At 41.2% G+C, this 17,099-nt stretch overlaps 1 protein-coding gene across 1 annotated transcript in view; it reads left to right on the forward strand.

Annotated features, from left to right (window-relative positions):
- Positions 1-17,099, forward strand: part of NVL (nuclear VCP like) — a 69,763-nt gene that overhangs the window by 24,048 nt on the left and 28,616 nt on the right. Inside the window, exons 15-19 of the mRNA XM_027833815.3 lie at positions 438-542; positions 2,554-2,616; positions 4,848-4,967; positions 7,598-7,697; positions 16,943-17,049. Of these exons, the coding sequence (XP_027689616.2) occupies positions 438-542; positions 2,554-2,616; positions 4,848-4,967; positions 7,598-7,697; positions 16,943-17,049 (495 nt within the window). The remainder of the gene's footprint in view (positions 1-437; positions 543-2,553; positions 2,617-4,847; positions 4,968-7,597; positions 7,698-16,942; positions 17,050-17,099) is intronic.

Below are 17,099 nucleotides of genomic sequence, written 5' to 3' on the forward strand. Positions count from 1 at the left end.
TCTTCGTTAATGATGAAACATTTATGGGGACATTTATTTTATGGTTTTGAACTGTTAGAGTGAATTTGGGTCTAAGACTTTTCTGACAATTTGCTAAATTTTATTTTCTGACTTGTAAAATAATCGTGCAGGCATTTCTCACTGCAATTTCCTCTTCCTCAACAGGCCTTTACATAAACTGGGTATTCATGGTGGGCTTAAGTAATAGGTTTTTAATAAAACTGTTTAGAGTCAATGTCTGCACCTAAATTATGCACAACATAGTCATTTGCTTCCACAAGCCAGTACCTACTCACCTATTTTTCAGCTCCAAATATGCCCATATTTTTGCTTGTTCAGTTTCGGTGCAGAGTTATGCACCTTTTGCTTTAGCTCTAGTTTGCAGTTAGATGAAAATTCAGTAATTTCTGTCACTGATAACTGGGTTTTTTTTATAGGCACCTGTGCGGAATCCAGAGCAATTCAAAGCTCTTGGCCTGACAACTCCAGCTGGTGTTCTACTTGCAGGGCCTCCTGGGTGTGGGAAAACACTTCTGGCAAAGGTAGGAGTTTATGCATATGACTACTGGAAGGTGGGAGAGAACCAAAATTAGACCAGAGAGTCCTAGAAAGGAAGTAGATGTTTTTGTAAGAATGACCAGTTGGCTTCTAACAGAAAATAACTGGGTCCAGGCCATTGTCAAGGTTCCTTTCCCACTCTGAACTCTAGGGTACAGATGTGGGGACCTGCATGAAAACCCCCTAAGCTTATTTTTACCAGCTTAGGTTAAAACTTCCCCAAAGTACAAACTGTTTTACCTTTTGCCCTTAGATGCTTGGTGGTGGCAGCAATAAAGTCCAACAAATATATAACCAGGAAAGAGCCCGCTTGGAAACGTCTTTTCCCCCCCGAAAATCCTCCCCAAACCCTACACCCCTTTTCCTGGGGAAGGCTTGATAAAAATCCTCACCAATTTGCATAGATGAACACAGACCCAAACCCTTGGATCTTAAGAACAATGAAAAAGCAATCAGGTTCTTAAAAGAAGAATTTTAATTGAAGAAAAAGTAAAAGAATCACCTCTGTAAAATCAGGATGGTAAATACCTTACAGGGTAATCAGATTCAAAACATAGAGAATCCCTCTAGGCAAAACCTAAAGTTACAAAAAGACATAAAAACAGGAATGTACATTCCATTCAGCCCAACTTATTTTATCAGCCATTTAAACAAAACAGAATCTAACACATATCTAGCTAGATTACTTACTAAGTTCTAAGACTCCATTCCTGTTCTGTCCCCAGCAAAAGCATCACAAAGACAGAGAGAACCTTTGTCCTCCCCCCCCCACCCCCGGCTTTGAAAGTATCTTGTCTCCTCATTGGTAATTTTGGTCAGGTGCCAGCGAGGTTATCCTAGCTTCTTAACCCTTTACAGGTGAAAGGGTTTTTCCTCTGGCCAGGAGGGATTTTAAAGGTGTTTACCCTTCCCTTTATATTTATGACAGCCATATAATAGGAGTTGAGCTCCTGCACTTACCCCATCAGGAGTTGGAGTACAAGATTTTCTCTGGAAGTTATTCAGTTTCTTAGTAAAATAATTATGGTTTAACTTGAGTGGGGCAAAAACAAGGCAAACAATTAAATTATAAAAATAAAATAGTAAATAGAGGAAAGAAAATGGTTCATTTATAAGGTGCCCATCACTGTGTAATTTTCCACTGTGGGGGGTGTGATCAGACCTGGTTGGCTGTGCTCTCTTTTTTTTCTTTACCTTATTCCTTCTATTGCAAATGCTCTTGCATTCCTGTTGGAGCATTACATTTCTTATGGCCTTCCTCCCTCTCCAACACCCAAAATTTTCAGACCAGTTGTTGTCTTTGAACATCGAGCGCTGTTTATGGGCTGAAATTTTTGTGTAGCTCTCATCAGTCAATGAGAACTGTGCAGGCAATGCCTTAAAAATAGAGCTGGGCACAATTTTTCTGACAAAGGGTTTTTGCCAAAAAAACACTACATTGGAGTTGGCTGAAATATTTTGTGAACTTGTACTGAATTTCCTATAGTGTTTCAGCCCCACCAAAAGATCTGAAAAGGTTGAAATAACTTTCTTTTTGAATTTTACTTCAGTTTTATTTTTAAAAAAGGCTAAAAACCTCAGAAACAAAATGTTTTGTTTGACCCAAAAATGATTTTTTTTTCTTTTTCATTTCTCTAAAAAAAAAAAAAAAAAAAAAAAAATTTAAAAACCCTTTTGTTTTGGATGAACCCAAAACTTTGTGTTTGTTTTTAGGGAGTGGATAAAGGGATAGTATATCTCCTAACGAGCTTTGTATATTTTGACAAAGTCTTGACAGATGATCTCCTTTTCCTTGATGGTCTTCGTAGTTCAGTGGACAGGATAAAAAATAATATCCCAGCTCAGTGCCAGCATCTGGAATCTTGCCAAACCAGTCAAGGAGAGAAAATGAATCACATTTTTATTTTTACTATGATGGTTCCCCAGAGACTTCAGAAAGTCTACTGAGGATAAAGAGTGGGAGCTGAATTATATCTGTCTTGATCTTTTTGTTAGGCTGTAGCAAATGAGTCTGGACTGAACTTCATCTCTGTTAAAGGTCCTGAACTGTTAAATATGGTAAGTTTTTTGCTCATGGCACCTTGGCCTCTGCTGTTCATTGAATTATTGGCTAAAGCCTGGGACAAGTGAGAATCCTAACCATTATATAGATGATAGTTTGAACAACAAAAATTGCATTGTATAACCTCTTCCTCGTTCTTATAGCAACCTGCCTGCCATAAGGGCTCTCTAGAGCAGTGGTCTCCAACTGTTTTACGCACAAGATCGCTTTTTGAATTTAAGTGCAACCCAGGACCTACCCCGCCCCGCTCACTCCGTCTCCCCTCCCTCTGTCACTCGCTCTCCCCCACCCTCACTCACTTTCACTGGGAGGGGGTGCGGGCTCCGGGATGAGCCTGGGGCAGGTGGTTGGGGTGCAGGAGAGGGTGTGAGTTGCAAGCTCTGGGAGGGAATTTGGGTGCAGGAGGGGGCTCCGGACTGGGGCAGAGTGTTGGGTACAGGAGGGGGTATAGAGTGCTGGCTCTGGGAGGGGGCTCAGGGATGGGGCAAGGGCTCGGGGTGCTGGCTCACGCCTGGGGGTTGGGATGTGGGAGAAGTGCGGGCTCCTTCCGGGCGGCACTTACCTCGGGTGGCTCCCTGTCAGTGATGCAGCGAGACTAAGACATGCTGTCTGCCTGCCCCGGCCCCACGCTGCTCCTGGAAGCAGCCAGCCCTCCTCTGGGTGGGGTGGGAAAGGGGAGGCATATGGCTCTGAGCACTGCCCCTCTCTACGGGCATCATCCCCGCAGTTCCCATTGGCCGTAGTTCCCTGTTCCCAGCCAATGGGAGCTGCAGGGGTGGTGCTTGCAGGCAGGAGCAGAGTGTGGAGACTCCTGCCCCTCCACCCCAGGAGCCTGCCTTAACCCCGCTGCGCCACTGGACTTTTAGTGGCTGGAGATCACAATCGACTTGTCAGAGGCTCCAGGATCGAACAGTCGATCGCGATCTACTGGTTGGTGACCACTGCTCTAGAAAGAGGAAAGAAGAATTTTGGGTGGCTTAGATCTGTCCCAGTTCAAACAACCTCTCATGGTAAAGAAAATGAGGCCGTGGGGGGCCTGGTGAAGTAGCCAGTTACTTGCATCTTTGCCAGTATGTAAGAAAGACTAAGGACAAAATTTTCATTCTTAATGGGAGCTGTAGGTCCTCAGCACATCTACAAATCAGGCCACCTACCTAAGCAAACTAACTACTAAACTAACTTGAAGTAACCAAGCTTGAAAATGTTATCAAAACTCATTCCCAATCTACTTTTAATAGAGGTTTAAACATCAGAAAAGATGTCAATGTTCAAGATATGTTGCTTAAATGTCACTGCTTTTTATGATCAACGATTAACACTAGTTTGAAGCTTCAGTCTCTCGTGTTTCTAAGCCCAGTGCTCAGAAATACTGACAGTAATTAAATTTTAATATGTGCTACAGTTGATTCAAAGTGAGAAGTGTGTTGAGCACAATGGCTTCAGCTTTAGTTTTTCACAGCAGAGTTGGAGGAGTGTAACACTTAACTGCTTATCGGTAGTGGGTGAAGTAAAACTAGAAACAGTGGATTTGATTGATTGTCCTGGACTTCCTAAAGTCTGCTGAAAGAGATCCCCTTAGGCAGGGAAAGAGAAATCCGCCATAGTGGGGATCCCTGTCTCCTTAAGTGCAAAGAGAAACTGTTTGACTCCTGAACTCTGAGAGTTTTGAAGATAAATTATTGCCAAGTGTAACAATGGTAAATGAACATTTTTGGAAAAATTAAACATTCCTATTCAGAATTTGAACAAATTTTTTTACAAGTAATGACTGTTTTTGAGTGAACCTCTCACTTCTATTTCAGTTGTTCCTTTCTATATTCATATTATTACAATATGAACTTCAGATGATACAAATCTGTGAATGACTGTGATAACTAAAATGATGTGACTGGCTGGAGATCCATGAAGGTTCTAGTGAAGAATTTAACTATTAATTCTTAGTCAAAACACCACAGATATAATTTTTTTTAAAAAGGGGGGGATTCTTGCCTGTTTGGCACTGAAGCTGTGTTGCATGTAACATTTTATCAAATGTGAGCATGTGTAACTGTGAGACATCACAAAGATAACCAGTTCAGATGTAAATTTGTCCCCAATTAAAAAAAATGATGTGGCAGACTTAAATGGAGTGAACTGGCAACCCTCAAATTATGGGTTAAATTGGGCTTGTCAGGCAACATGTAGATGTCTCACATAATTTCACTGAGCTTTGTCTTGCTTATTTCAGTATGTTGGCGAAAGTGAGCGTGCTGTACGTCAGGTATTCCAGCGGGCCAGAAATTCAGCCCCTTGCGTTATATTCTTTGATGAAGTTGATGCTTTGTGCCCTCGGAGATCAGACCGTGAGGTGAGTCTGAAAACACCTCCACAAGTAACTTCACTCGGTTTTGGGTTTCAGAGTGGGGAGTGTGTTGTGTAAACTTTCAAATACTGTCTCATTGGCCCCTTCCTCAGAGACCATTCAGTAGAGATGCCACATAAATCTGCTGTCTCCCAGAAACAATAATTCAATTTCAGGGTTGCCATAGATTTAAGCCAAAGGTAAAAATGCAAGCACCAAATATGGAATTGGGTATGATACCTACTCCTGCTGATCTCTGTACTCATAGGTATATGCAAATGGCTCTTGGATTATGGAAAATTCCTCCAATTGAGATATGTTAGTTTGGGAGTCACAATATCTCTTGTCACTGGAAAGCCATAATGGAAAATAGTTTGCAGTTTAGTGTCGTAACTGCAAAATCGGGCCAAGTCCTGAACGCTGTTTGCAGTAATGATGGGAACAGAAGCTCCTTTTTGTCATGTATGCTGAGTCTGTGCTGGCCCAACCAATAAAGGAAATGTTTTATGGCAGGAGCAGAGTGGTATATATGGCCTTCATAGCTGCTTCACCAGAGGAACCCATCTATCTTGATTGCCTTGTGGAAGAGAAACTTGAGCATTGTCCACATGTGGAATTAGCTCCTATTTAAGTCATCAGTGTAGCTGCACCAGCACAAATTCCCATGCATACAAGGAAAGCAGCAATTTGCATTGGTGGAGTTGATGCCTGCTTGAAATCAGAGTTCCACCAGTGCAAATCGCAGCTTTCCTCATATATGCTAGGGATTTGGGCTACAGCAGCTACACCAATGTCTGAAATTAGGCTAATTTTAAGTGTAGAGCACGACTTTGTTTGGATGAGCACAGACATGTTGCTATATAGATGTTCAAAGATGTAGCCCATTTGAAGTTTTCTACAGCTACCTGGAGCTTTCATGCCCTCTGTGCAGCCATGGAGTCACTGTGTCTGTGCATTGTCATCGGTGGGTTGGGTAGAGTGCAACTCCTTCCTATGGGTAGGAAGGAGGGAGTTTGAGCAGCTTGCCTCTAAGTACCCTGTTCCTACCCCATCTTCAGAAAGTGCAGAGATTTATATTGTTGCAAAGCACAGCTAGGCTGACGAGTCCCTGCCAGGCCTGCGCTGTGAACTCTATAGGACTTGGATTTGGGGCCCAAATCAATATAAACGCTATGGGCCTGCCTGGTTCATTTTGTTACTCCAGTTTTTACATTGGTGTAGTTTCAGTGAAATTACATCAGCATAAAATTGGAGTAATGCAGTAGTGAATCAGACCCTAGTTATGTATAGTTCCTCAACATAATTCTGAGAACTCCCTGTCCTACGGTTATCGAGCTCAAGGAAACTGGTGCTGTTTTGCCTACTATGCTCCAGTATTAGAGCTATAATTCTTGTGGTACGTAGTTGGGATTCCTATCATCTTAGGTGTTTCCATTTGCTTTTTATAATAATGTGTGTATTTCTACCATTGATTGGATTATCTGTCAAATCTGGACAAGGTTGATGGTTTCGTATATTTAATTTCTGAATAAAATTATAAATCTTAAAACAACCAACTAGACATCTGCAGAATCACCAAACAACCTCCACTTGTAATTGAGCCCTTGTCCCCTACCCCCCATACCTCTCCACCTATTCTTCCTTGTCATGTCTACTTACATTTGTCTGCTAATAGAGGCATATTTCTAGCCATTGCTCTTAGCCTAACTTTCATGAAAAGCAAAGTTCAATAGGATTCCACTTTAAGAGAGGCTTATAAGTCTACTTCCGCTAATAGAATCCCTGTCCAAGATCTTGTAAGTTTAAAGCATGTGTTGAGTAGTATACAATAGAGTTTAGAACAGTAGTAGCTATAATGGGGATGTTAGTACAGTAGGACTTCAGAGTTATGAACACCTCGGGAATGGAGGTTGTTGATAACTGTGAACAAAACGTTATGGTGATTCTCTCAAAAGTTTGCTACTGAACATTGACTTAATACAGCTCTGAAACTTTACTATACAGAAGAAAAATGCTGCTTTCTTATTTTTTTAGTAGTTTAACACAGTACTGTACTATATTTGCTGCCTTTTTTGGGAGGGTGTCACTGCTGCTGTCCGATTGTGTATGTGTCATTCCACATGAGATGTGTGGTTGACTAGTCAGTTTGTAACTATGGTGTTCCTAACTCTGAGGTTCTACTGTATTTAATTATGAGTTGAGTTGAGCTGGTCAAAATGTATTTGGTTTAGAAGTTTAATTGGGCAGGGCTCTCAAAGCCTATGTATATGTGGTTTTTATTGTCTATACTTAAGCAAGACAAACAGAATGGCGGGTGGTTGAAGTGGCGAGTGCTTCACAGGATAGCATAGTCCTAATTTTTTTTTATTTAATGAGGAGGAGGAGGAGGCTTGTCACCTGTTACATAGATGTGTGCCAGGTGCAAAGGTGGCGTGACACATGAAATTGGGTTGGTGGTGAGCAAAGGAGATGAGGGAAGTGGTCAGGAATGAATCTTGATCAAAGTGCTGTGAGAGCAGCATAATCTTGGCGTGGTATTTTGGAAGACTGATAAGTACTTTTTTCTGTATTTAAATGATTCACATGCTTGTTTGCTTGCTTTCTCAATTTTGCTGGAACCACATTATTGTTTTCAGGCAGGTGCCAGTGTCCGTGTGGTAAACCAGTTGCTAACAGAGATGGATGGTCTGGAAAATCGTCAGCAGGTTTTCATTATGGCTGCTACCAACAGGCCAGGTGAGAAACAAAAAACAAACAAACAAACATGCTTGCTTTTTTTCCACAAAGGGACTCTCGGGTTTAAAAGAATATATTTTAAAAACAAGTACTAATATTTGTGTTTCTAATGCCACCTTAACTTACTGCAACTGAAACTACTTTAACTATCTAACTCTTCACCATTTATGTTTACTACTTATGTTTCTCTCTGCTTGAACAATGAAGAGTCATTTTCTGGTTCTCATTTACTAACAAAATGATGCAAGGTTTGGGTTGCAAACACTGCAGGAGATGTGAACTCAAACACTATTTCATAGAGAAGTCAAGAAAACATTTCTACATGAAGGTTGTTTTAAAACCTTAATTTATATAATCTTCTTTAAGGCTTAATTGACTGTGACACTTAAAACAGATGTGTTGTCTTGCTTGTATTTTTTGTTTGCATTCTTTAATATTCATATGAGGTCAGGTGACTTTCAACTAACCTTTTTGTGTACATAAAAGCACAGTGGTTGTTCAGAATAAGACCCTGGCATAGCTCAAGTTTCATGCAGACATAGGTCTATTCCAAGTTGTCACAAATAACAGGATGTGAAATGAAGTTAACTTGTTCAGATATAAAGCTGTCTCAGTTGGTTCCTGATCCAGAGCTTATTGAGGTCAATGGAAAAATTGCCATTGACTTCAGTGGGCTTTGAATTAGGTCCTTGGAATTTAGAAAATAAGATTAGAAATAGTGCACACAGTGCATGCTCCTTTCTGCTTACATTGTTCACAAGTCATCTGTGTAGTTTAGGTTTATGGCTTTGTATATATTATACCAGATTTTCCATATATCATCTCCTCTATCTCCTCTCTCCACTCCAAAACCTTCCTTCTCTCCCCTCTTCACACCCCCTCCCCCCCCGAAAAAAAAAATTATTCTCAAGAACCCTAGCATGCTCTATTTTTTCAGTTGCCTTCCTCTCATCCTGGACATGTTTCTGTTTCTGACCACTCTGTCCCCATTGTTTGTTGACTCCTGAAATCTTGGGGTATGTCTACATGGCAAGCAGAAATCTATGGTAGCAAGTCTCAGAGCTCAGGTCTACAGATTTGGGCTCGCGCTGCAGTGTTTAAAAATAGCTGTGTAGACGTTTGGGTTGAACCCTCAGGCTCTGAAGCCTAGTGCCCTAGACTCAGCACAAGCCCAAACATTGACACAGCTATTTTTAGTACCACAGTGCAAGCTCGAATCTGTAGACCTGAGCTCTGAGACTTGCTGCCATGGGTTTCTGCTTGCTGTGTAGATGTACCCTGGGTGATTTTCGTATATGCTAGCAACAGCTTCTCCACTTAATACACACAAAACTGTCTTTTTTTGTTTCAACATAACACTTCTTAAAACTCACTCATTACATTATTTGTATAATAGAATCGCTTATGGACCAAACTGAGGCCAGGGTCCCATTCTGCTAGGGATTGTACAATCGGTGTAAGAGGCATTCCTTGTCCTGAAGAATTTTCAGTCTCAATGGACAAGGCAAAGAGTGGGTACAAAGAGAGAGAACTTAGAATGAACAATATGAAGGTCTGCAAATGCTGTGTATGTTCTGCAGTTCTTTCGGTGTTTGTGGTTTTTAATTTGAGTGGGGTTTTGTTACGAAGGAATTAGATAAATAGAGACAAAGGAAGGGAGAGGGAACATTGAAGAGAGGGGGATAAGGTACCTGGGGAGAAGGCGACCAGGCAAGGCATAATGAGTAAAGCTGATGTAAAGAGACAGAGAAGGTGGGAAATGGAGTGAAATCCAGTCAAGGTAGGCGAAAGAATGTCCAGAATAAAACCTGAAAAAAGCAGTCTGGTCTCATCGGTGCCCTAGGATCCCTTCTGCAACTGCTTGTCTCTGCTCCTGCCAGCTGAGTTTCTGGTATCTCTTCTCTGAACTCATGGCTGGGTGGAGGGATGGGGCAGCACAGGCCCTGGTGTGTCCCCAAAGGGAGGTTCTCCCATGCATGATTCTGGGTCTGAGAGTGCTTGAAGGAGGGGTAATTCCAGAGGGGTCTCACAGCCATACAAAAAGGGATCGGGGCAGCTATCTCTTGAAACTACATGTCTGCTCCAGTTACAGTTGTAATCCCCACTTGGCACTATGTTTTATTATGCTGTTGAAAACTTTTGAGCAAGTACTTCTTATTAGAGACTGGGTGCATTCCACCACACCATCACACCTTATATCTATTAATCGAACTTCCTGTAACTGTCAAAGCACACTTTAAATTTTCGGTTTTTTGTCTGGTAAATTGTCAAATGTCCAGACTTAAAGAACAGGCATATCATCTGCCTGTGCCCCTACAATGTTAATCCCGCCAAACAGAGAACCTCTTACTTGGTATAGGTTCAGTTCAGTACCACATACCTTTAGCACTAGATAAATAATATTGGAAATCTGTTGTTTGAAATGAAATATGCAATCTGGATCCAAAAGGGCTTTCTCACTCACTATGAACAGTCTCCCTCCGAATGTGAATTGTGGGGTGAAGGTATTTTGGTAGTGTACATGCTGCTGTTCTGAAGAGCACAGGTTTGCATTTCTTCCTGCTGAAGAGTACAAATACTTCTACAGTTCTGCTTTAATGGCTTCTTTCAGGTCATATTCATGTTCCCCATGGGCTTGGCTGCCTTCACTACTCCTTTGTCTAACTGAAGTGATTTATCAGCTGTTACCTGCATGCAGTGCATCCACTGGGCACCAAGGCAGGTTCCGTACTTGGAATCTGCTCCTGGAAACAATCAGTACATCCTGAGTATAGCTAATGAACTCAAGCAAAGGCTATTAGAAAAGTGCACTCTATGACTGGTACATTATTTGCAGTTACAAAAGGGAACTTATGACTTGGGGGCACATAGTAACTTTTTTTCCCTAGCACCATCTCTCTAGGAGACTGTTTAAATTACATAGAGGCTGTTACCTCATTGTGCCCGTTGACGACAATGGGAGATCTTGAGCACTGGATCAGGCCTTTAATTCCCTTACAATGCATACATAGAGCACTGAATAAAGAATGCTGCAGGATGTAATTTCACAGTGTAAAATACTCAGTTTATGTATGATCACTTAAAGATAATGACCAGCTAATATTTTGGATGCAGAAAGAAACACATGCATGAAGATGTTAGACTTCTTGGATGTGTTACAGCTGGGAAAAAAATAGGATTAATAGATGAAGACATCTTGGCAGAATTTACAAATCTATTATTGTATGTACAGAACCTTGAAATGAGCTTTTTGTGCCCAAAGCAAGTATTTAATAATGAGTTTTTAGGAAAATTGAGACCTCTAGCTCATCAGGCTTCATGGATGAATGTGTTACATGGCATAAAACCCATTTATTTAAAGTGTATTTGATGAAAAGATCTGGAATTCATGTGAGAAATGAACCAAACAAAGAAAATGAGCTAACATAGTTACTTAGAATGTGATCCTTAAACTGATGCAGCTCAAAATGTTTAATAGATTATTCTGACTCTTGTGGAATTGAGAGAAGCTCTGTTGGAATTGCTCAGAGAAAACAGACAACTGTGAATACACAATTTGAAGTTGTTCAAGAATCCAAAAATTCTAGCTTACTATCCTAATGGTAGAAAGATCACAGGTCTCTTCAGTTCTATGTATCATGGCAGACTATCACGCCTCCAGTATAGTAAAGGACAAATGGTTGCTACTTAGGCCTTGTGCACATACAGTTTGTTCTGCTTTAACTATTCTGGTATAGTTAAAGCAGTGCAACACCTTCACCCCTCGTGTGGATGCAGTTTGCTGGTATAAAGGTTCTTTATCTTGGTATAGTTCCTCCCATATGCAAAAGGGAATAAGCTATGCAGATACAGATTACCTTTATACTCGTATAAGTGCAACCACACTAGGGATTGTACCAGTATAACTATTGTTTGGGGGGGAAAATGACACCCCTAACTGAAATAGTTATACTGGTACAAAATCTGTGTGTAGAGCAGGCCTTAGTTTAATAGTATCAGTATTGCCCAGACATAAAAGTAAGACTGTAACTTCCTTTAATATTGTAGAGCTGTTGGTAATGGAGACAAATACTGAACTTTTGTAAAAACTTTTAAAATATAAAGTCCTTAGGAACTATCTGATTCCTACTTTACGTAGAGAGAAGGATTTATTCTTCACCAGTCCTGTGAAATCTGTAATGATGATGGCATCACATGCTAAGGGTTCTGAAACAGGACTTCCAGCTTCCCCTTAAATACAGGATGTTTCTGAAGTTCTTGTTGCACATACCAAATGACCTTGATGAACTCTTGAATCTTCCTCATACTGCCATAATAGCAGAGATTCGATACCCTAAACTTAATTGTATCTCTTTCCCTTTGTATGTGGAACCAAAGTCAAACTGTCTAGTTAACCTAAAGAGAATTAAGCCTTAGTGCTCCCAGAATTTCAAGAAATCCAGAGAATGCAAAAGAGGCAGAGTGCTATCTCAGGTAAAGGTCTTTAAAGCTCAGATGGGGTCAAATAATTGTACTGTGTTTTCACTCCACTACCTTCCCAGAATTTGGGATCAAAGACGTCGGTCATGTCTGTACTACAAAGTTTGGCTGACAAAAGGTACAGCCCCTGAAGTTTGTGTATTGCTCTGGCGCATGTACACTTGGCTGCTTGCGTCAGCACGGCCCATACTCACTAGGAGTGCTTGCGTTTAATGTAAAGTGTGGCACGCCCTGGGTAGGTTCCTCACTGTGCCCCGCACTACCATCCAGTGCGATCCCTTTTGGGACATTTTTGCAATGCTTTGTGGCACAGTAGCAAGTGGCCCAGGGATTTGTGGGAGATAGGGTCAAGTTCCCACCATGCCACTTTCTACATCCCATCATACTTTTCACATCCCCTAATTTTTGCTCCATTTTTAAAAAAAACTTTCCCATAGTCCGCACGGCACTTGTCGGTATCCACCATCTCTCTGACAGAAGCATGGAGCCTGCAGACCTCAGCACAATTCTCTTGTCTGTTGCTAATACAGGATGCACAATTCTCTAGTATTTGTGCAGTTTGAGGGTGTATTGCTGCAGTTGGGGTTGTGGTGAGGGTGATGCAGAGGTGTTTGAGCACAACTGGATGCTGATGGACACTACCCAAAATGCTAGGTTGCTGATGGCGTTCACAAAGCAGCTCCACGTGGCAAAGTGCCATTTCTGGACCCAATAAATGAGCACTGATTGGTGGTTTGGATAATAATGCAGGTTTGGAACAGCAAGCAGTGGCTGCAGAACATTCGGATGCAAAAGGCCACATTCTGGGTGCCAAGTTGCCTCAGCCCTCTGGTGCAGGGACACCAAAATGAGCAGCGTTGAAAGTGGAGAAGCAATTGGCAATCACGCTCTGGAAATTTGCAACACTAAATTGCTGTCAGTCACTGGGCAATCATTTTGGAGTTGGAAAATCTACAGTGGGGCCATTGTGACCCAAGTGTGTAAGGCCGTAAAATGTCTCCTGCTACACAGGACTGTGATTCTCAGTCATTACTGTTACTCTTCTTGGAGGTACCCAGGGTTGTGAGGCACTTTGCTACCACCTGCCCTTAGCATGAGGAAGCCTTGTGCTTGTCATGCATCAGCCCCCTGACTCCACCGGCCTGGGGCAACACAAGCATCCCCCCCCCGCCCCCAGCCTCCACTGTTCCTCTGCATATTAGCAATTGGATGCTCCAATTTCTGAGCATAGCCCTGGAGTATCCTTCTCCTATTCCACTGGACACTTAAAGATTTGAGAAGTAGCAAGTCAGAATATTGGAAACAAATGGTAACATGTAAAATAAAATCATAACACTCATTCTAAAGCCTAGATCATTACCAAGATACTCTCCTGTCTACTGAAGTTTAGCTCACCCAAAATCTTTGCAGCATTTTCCAGACAAAACATGCTGACAGTTTGTCTTTTCGGTAAAAGATCTCAGGCATCTCCTGGTACCCTTAGATACATCAGGACAGTTCTTTGTTCTTTTTCATAAACAGGACACCCTTGTTTTTGTTTTGTTTTTGTTCTTCCCCATGGTCTCCCTCTCTTGTTGACCTTGCAGTCTTTTAATTAGCATCTTGCGCCATATGCAGATAGTCTTATGTTTTGTGACCAGACAGGGAGATAAGTGTGTGCAACTTCCTGCTTGAAAGGAACCTGCTTAATACATCGCTGCTTGGTTACCTGCCTTAAGTTCAAGACTTTGAGAACATAATTTCCAGAATAGGTACATAACTCCTTACATATTACTCATATATACATTCTGAAATGATTGACGATCAGTGGACTACTGGCTTTTGGTAGAGACTTTACATGTCACCCTTTGGTAAACTATTGTACATATACTTGATCCAGGGGACTCTAAAACTCTGTGCATCTCCTGTGCCCTCTTCCATTTGGTCACATGCTGTCTACTAAACTTTGTGGTGTAGCCCAGGCCTTAGTTTACAAGAACATCAAGAAATCATTGCTATAAGTAGGGTTTGAATTGTTCCAAAATTCTGTAGAAACCATTGTGGATTTTGGTCTGCAATAATTAGTAACCTGTCTCATTCTATTGAGTATATTAAATTTATCCACAAACCTTGTTGACTCTTGTCCTAGCTCTTTAGGTAGCTCTGTCACGTAGTTATGTTCTCTGTTGTGTAAGTGCATTTTGTAATTTGCGTGGCGTGAGATACTTATGGAAAAGGATTGGATGTTATCCAAAATGATTAAACAAATGCTGAGCACCACCTTAGGGGGTGTGTTTGAACATTGAGTAAATTTTTCTTTCCCCATTACAGAAGTGTAATCATTCAGGTTCTCAGGATCATTGAAGGGCCAGTGACTGAAAAAAGGGGTAAGAGGAAGTATAGTCTAGTAGTTAAAGCACGTGGGTGGGCGTTAGAGCTGAGTGTTTTACTAGACTTTGTCACTAACTTATTGTGTATCCTTGGACAAGTCACATAACCTCTCCGTGCTTAACCTCCTGTTTTGTAAAATGGGAATCGTACTTACCATATAGGGGACTTGTGAGGCTTAATTTAATATTTGTAAAGCACTTTGAGATCTTCAGATGGAAAGTAGAATAAAAGTGCATAATGTGGACTGTTTGATACCATTGCACTGAAAGCAATTCTTAGCTATTGGAACAACTTCTTGTCATCTGTTCTTAATGTGCATAACTTTCCCCATAACACACACACGTAGCAGCTGGAAAGTGTATTTGTGCCAGAAGAGGCTAATGTTGTTGACAGCACTGTGCGTAGAAGAATAACGGGAAAAAATGCAGGACTGGGCACCAATCTTGGCTAACCCTTCTGTTGCCTGATGAAGAGTCTACAGTACATCACTCTTCAGTCTGTGTCCTTCCACCATTATACCTGCAGTAGCTAAAACCACTAGAGGTGTGTCTGTGTGCCATGGCTATGGATGTACTTCCTGTCCTTTTTCCTGACTGTGATAGCCAGCTACAGTAATACCTGACTATGATGTCATCCAATAAATTTCCTTAGTCTGTGATTTTAAAGAAACCAGGGTTCTTCAGCAATAGGGATAAATTGCCTGTGCCGCCTTACCCACCACATCTACATCTAGCAGCAGATTTCTCCAACCCCTCAGTTCACAAGAGGTGAATTTATGGCCGTTAACCACTTGGGGACATCTGAATGCACAGTCTGTGTATTAAAATGGATGCATGACTGCTGTATCTTGGAGAAACGCTGGTTTGTTGATGGTATTGCTAGAAGAAAAAGGTGGTCAGCACGTCTTTGACCTGTTTGTTTCCTTTTATATCACAGTTTTCTCTCAGAGGTGAAGGGTATTTTAAGACACCGAATGTAACTGTAACCTTTGCACAAAACAGAGTACAATTCTAAATCCAGGATTATTAGTAGTAATAGTAAATTACGGTAGCATGCAAATGCCTCAGTCTCCTTTGGGGCTCCACTGCGATAAGCACTGTACAAACACAGAAAAGAGAGTCTACCCCTTGAAGAGCTTATATCCTGCTGGATTCCCTTCTTTTTTGCATCTCTTCAGGCTGGTATGAACCTGTCTTGCACCTTTCATAATTTTTCACACCTCTGAATTTTTGTTAGTGCGTATATGAACTGTAAGGGTATTAGGATCTTTGTCTGGATTAATTGATCTTTTCCAGGCTTTTTAATATTAGGTTTTCTTAATTGTAACATTAGTATGTAGTTTGTAATAGCTGTGTTTCCTTGCATCCTTTCGCAACCTTCCTACCTGTCTGCAAAGAAATTTATATTTTTAATAAATACCTTTAGACTTTAATAATCTTGTATCCAAAGTGGCCCCCATTACTTGGGTGTTTGAGCACCTAACAGTCTGTATTGTATTTATCCTCAAACACTTCTGTTAGGTACGGCAGTGCTATAATCCCCATTGTACAGCTGGGAAATGAAGGCAAAGAGAGAGGCTAAGTGACTTGGCTGTGGTCACACGGGAAGTGTGTGGTGGAGCTGAGTCTGTCCCAAACCTGAGATTAGAGTCCTAACTATTGGACCATCTTTCCACTCTTACTACAATAGGATTTTAGTATTTATGGACTCCTGCTGTGTTTGAAGACTACATATATGCCGGTGGTGCTTAAAAGCTCCCATAGATTCCAGCAGTACTTAAAAACAGTGAATGGGCTCTTGCAAACATTTGACTTCATGAAGGATTCCAGTTGCTCTCATCTCAGTGTTCATTTCTCTCCCAAGACCAAACAAAATCTGGAGTCCCTGGTCTGCACTGCCTCTCAGGAGACCAAGTTCATGTGCTGCTGTGCAGCTCCATCTAATATTTTGATATGTTCAAAGAACATATCCTCTCCTCTGTTACCTTCCAGAAAAATAAGATCCTATAGCAATGCAAATGAACAATAAAAAGGAGGATTGTTTATAAGAAAGTGTTTTCACCTGCATAGCTATACTTTGCCAAGATGAATATTGATTTTTAATTTACCTTTTATATTACTTTAAACATTTTTGGCTATAGTTCATTTGGCGAGAATTTTTGCCTTACCCCCAAGAGAACAAGCTGAAAATATTTTTTCCTTTTGTGAATTCATGTGGAACTCCTTGTTCAGCTATGTCAGCACCCTCCAACCATTCAGTCTCTCTCTCTGTTTTTTTTAACCTGATTGGTATTAGGTACCACTGAAATGATATCTTAAAGACATTTTCTTTTATTCCACACACACTTCTCGTATTGCATCTAATTTCAGGATTATATTTTGTCTTCCTCTCCACAGACATAATTGACCCAGCTATCCTACGCCCTGGCAGACTGGATAAAACACTCTATGTGGGTTTGCCACCACCTGTGGATCGACTTGCTATTTTAAAGACCATTACCAAAGTGAGTATTTGGAAAGAGATCTATACTATGAGAGGTCATTCTTCTTCTTC

Source organism: Chelonia mydas, chromosome 3 (assembly GCF_015237465.2).
Source record: "Chelonia mydas isolate rCheMyd1 chromosome 3, rCheMyd1.pri.v2, whole genome shotgun sequence".
Taxonomy (NCBI): Eukaryota; Metazoa; Chordata; order Testudines; family Cheloniidae; genus Chelonia; species Chelonia mydas.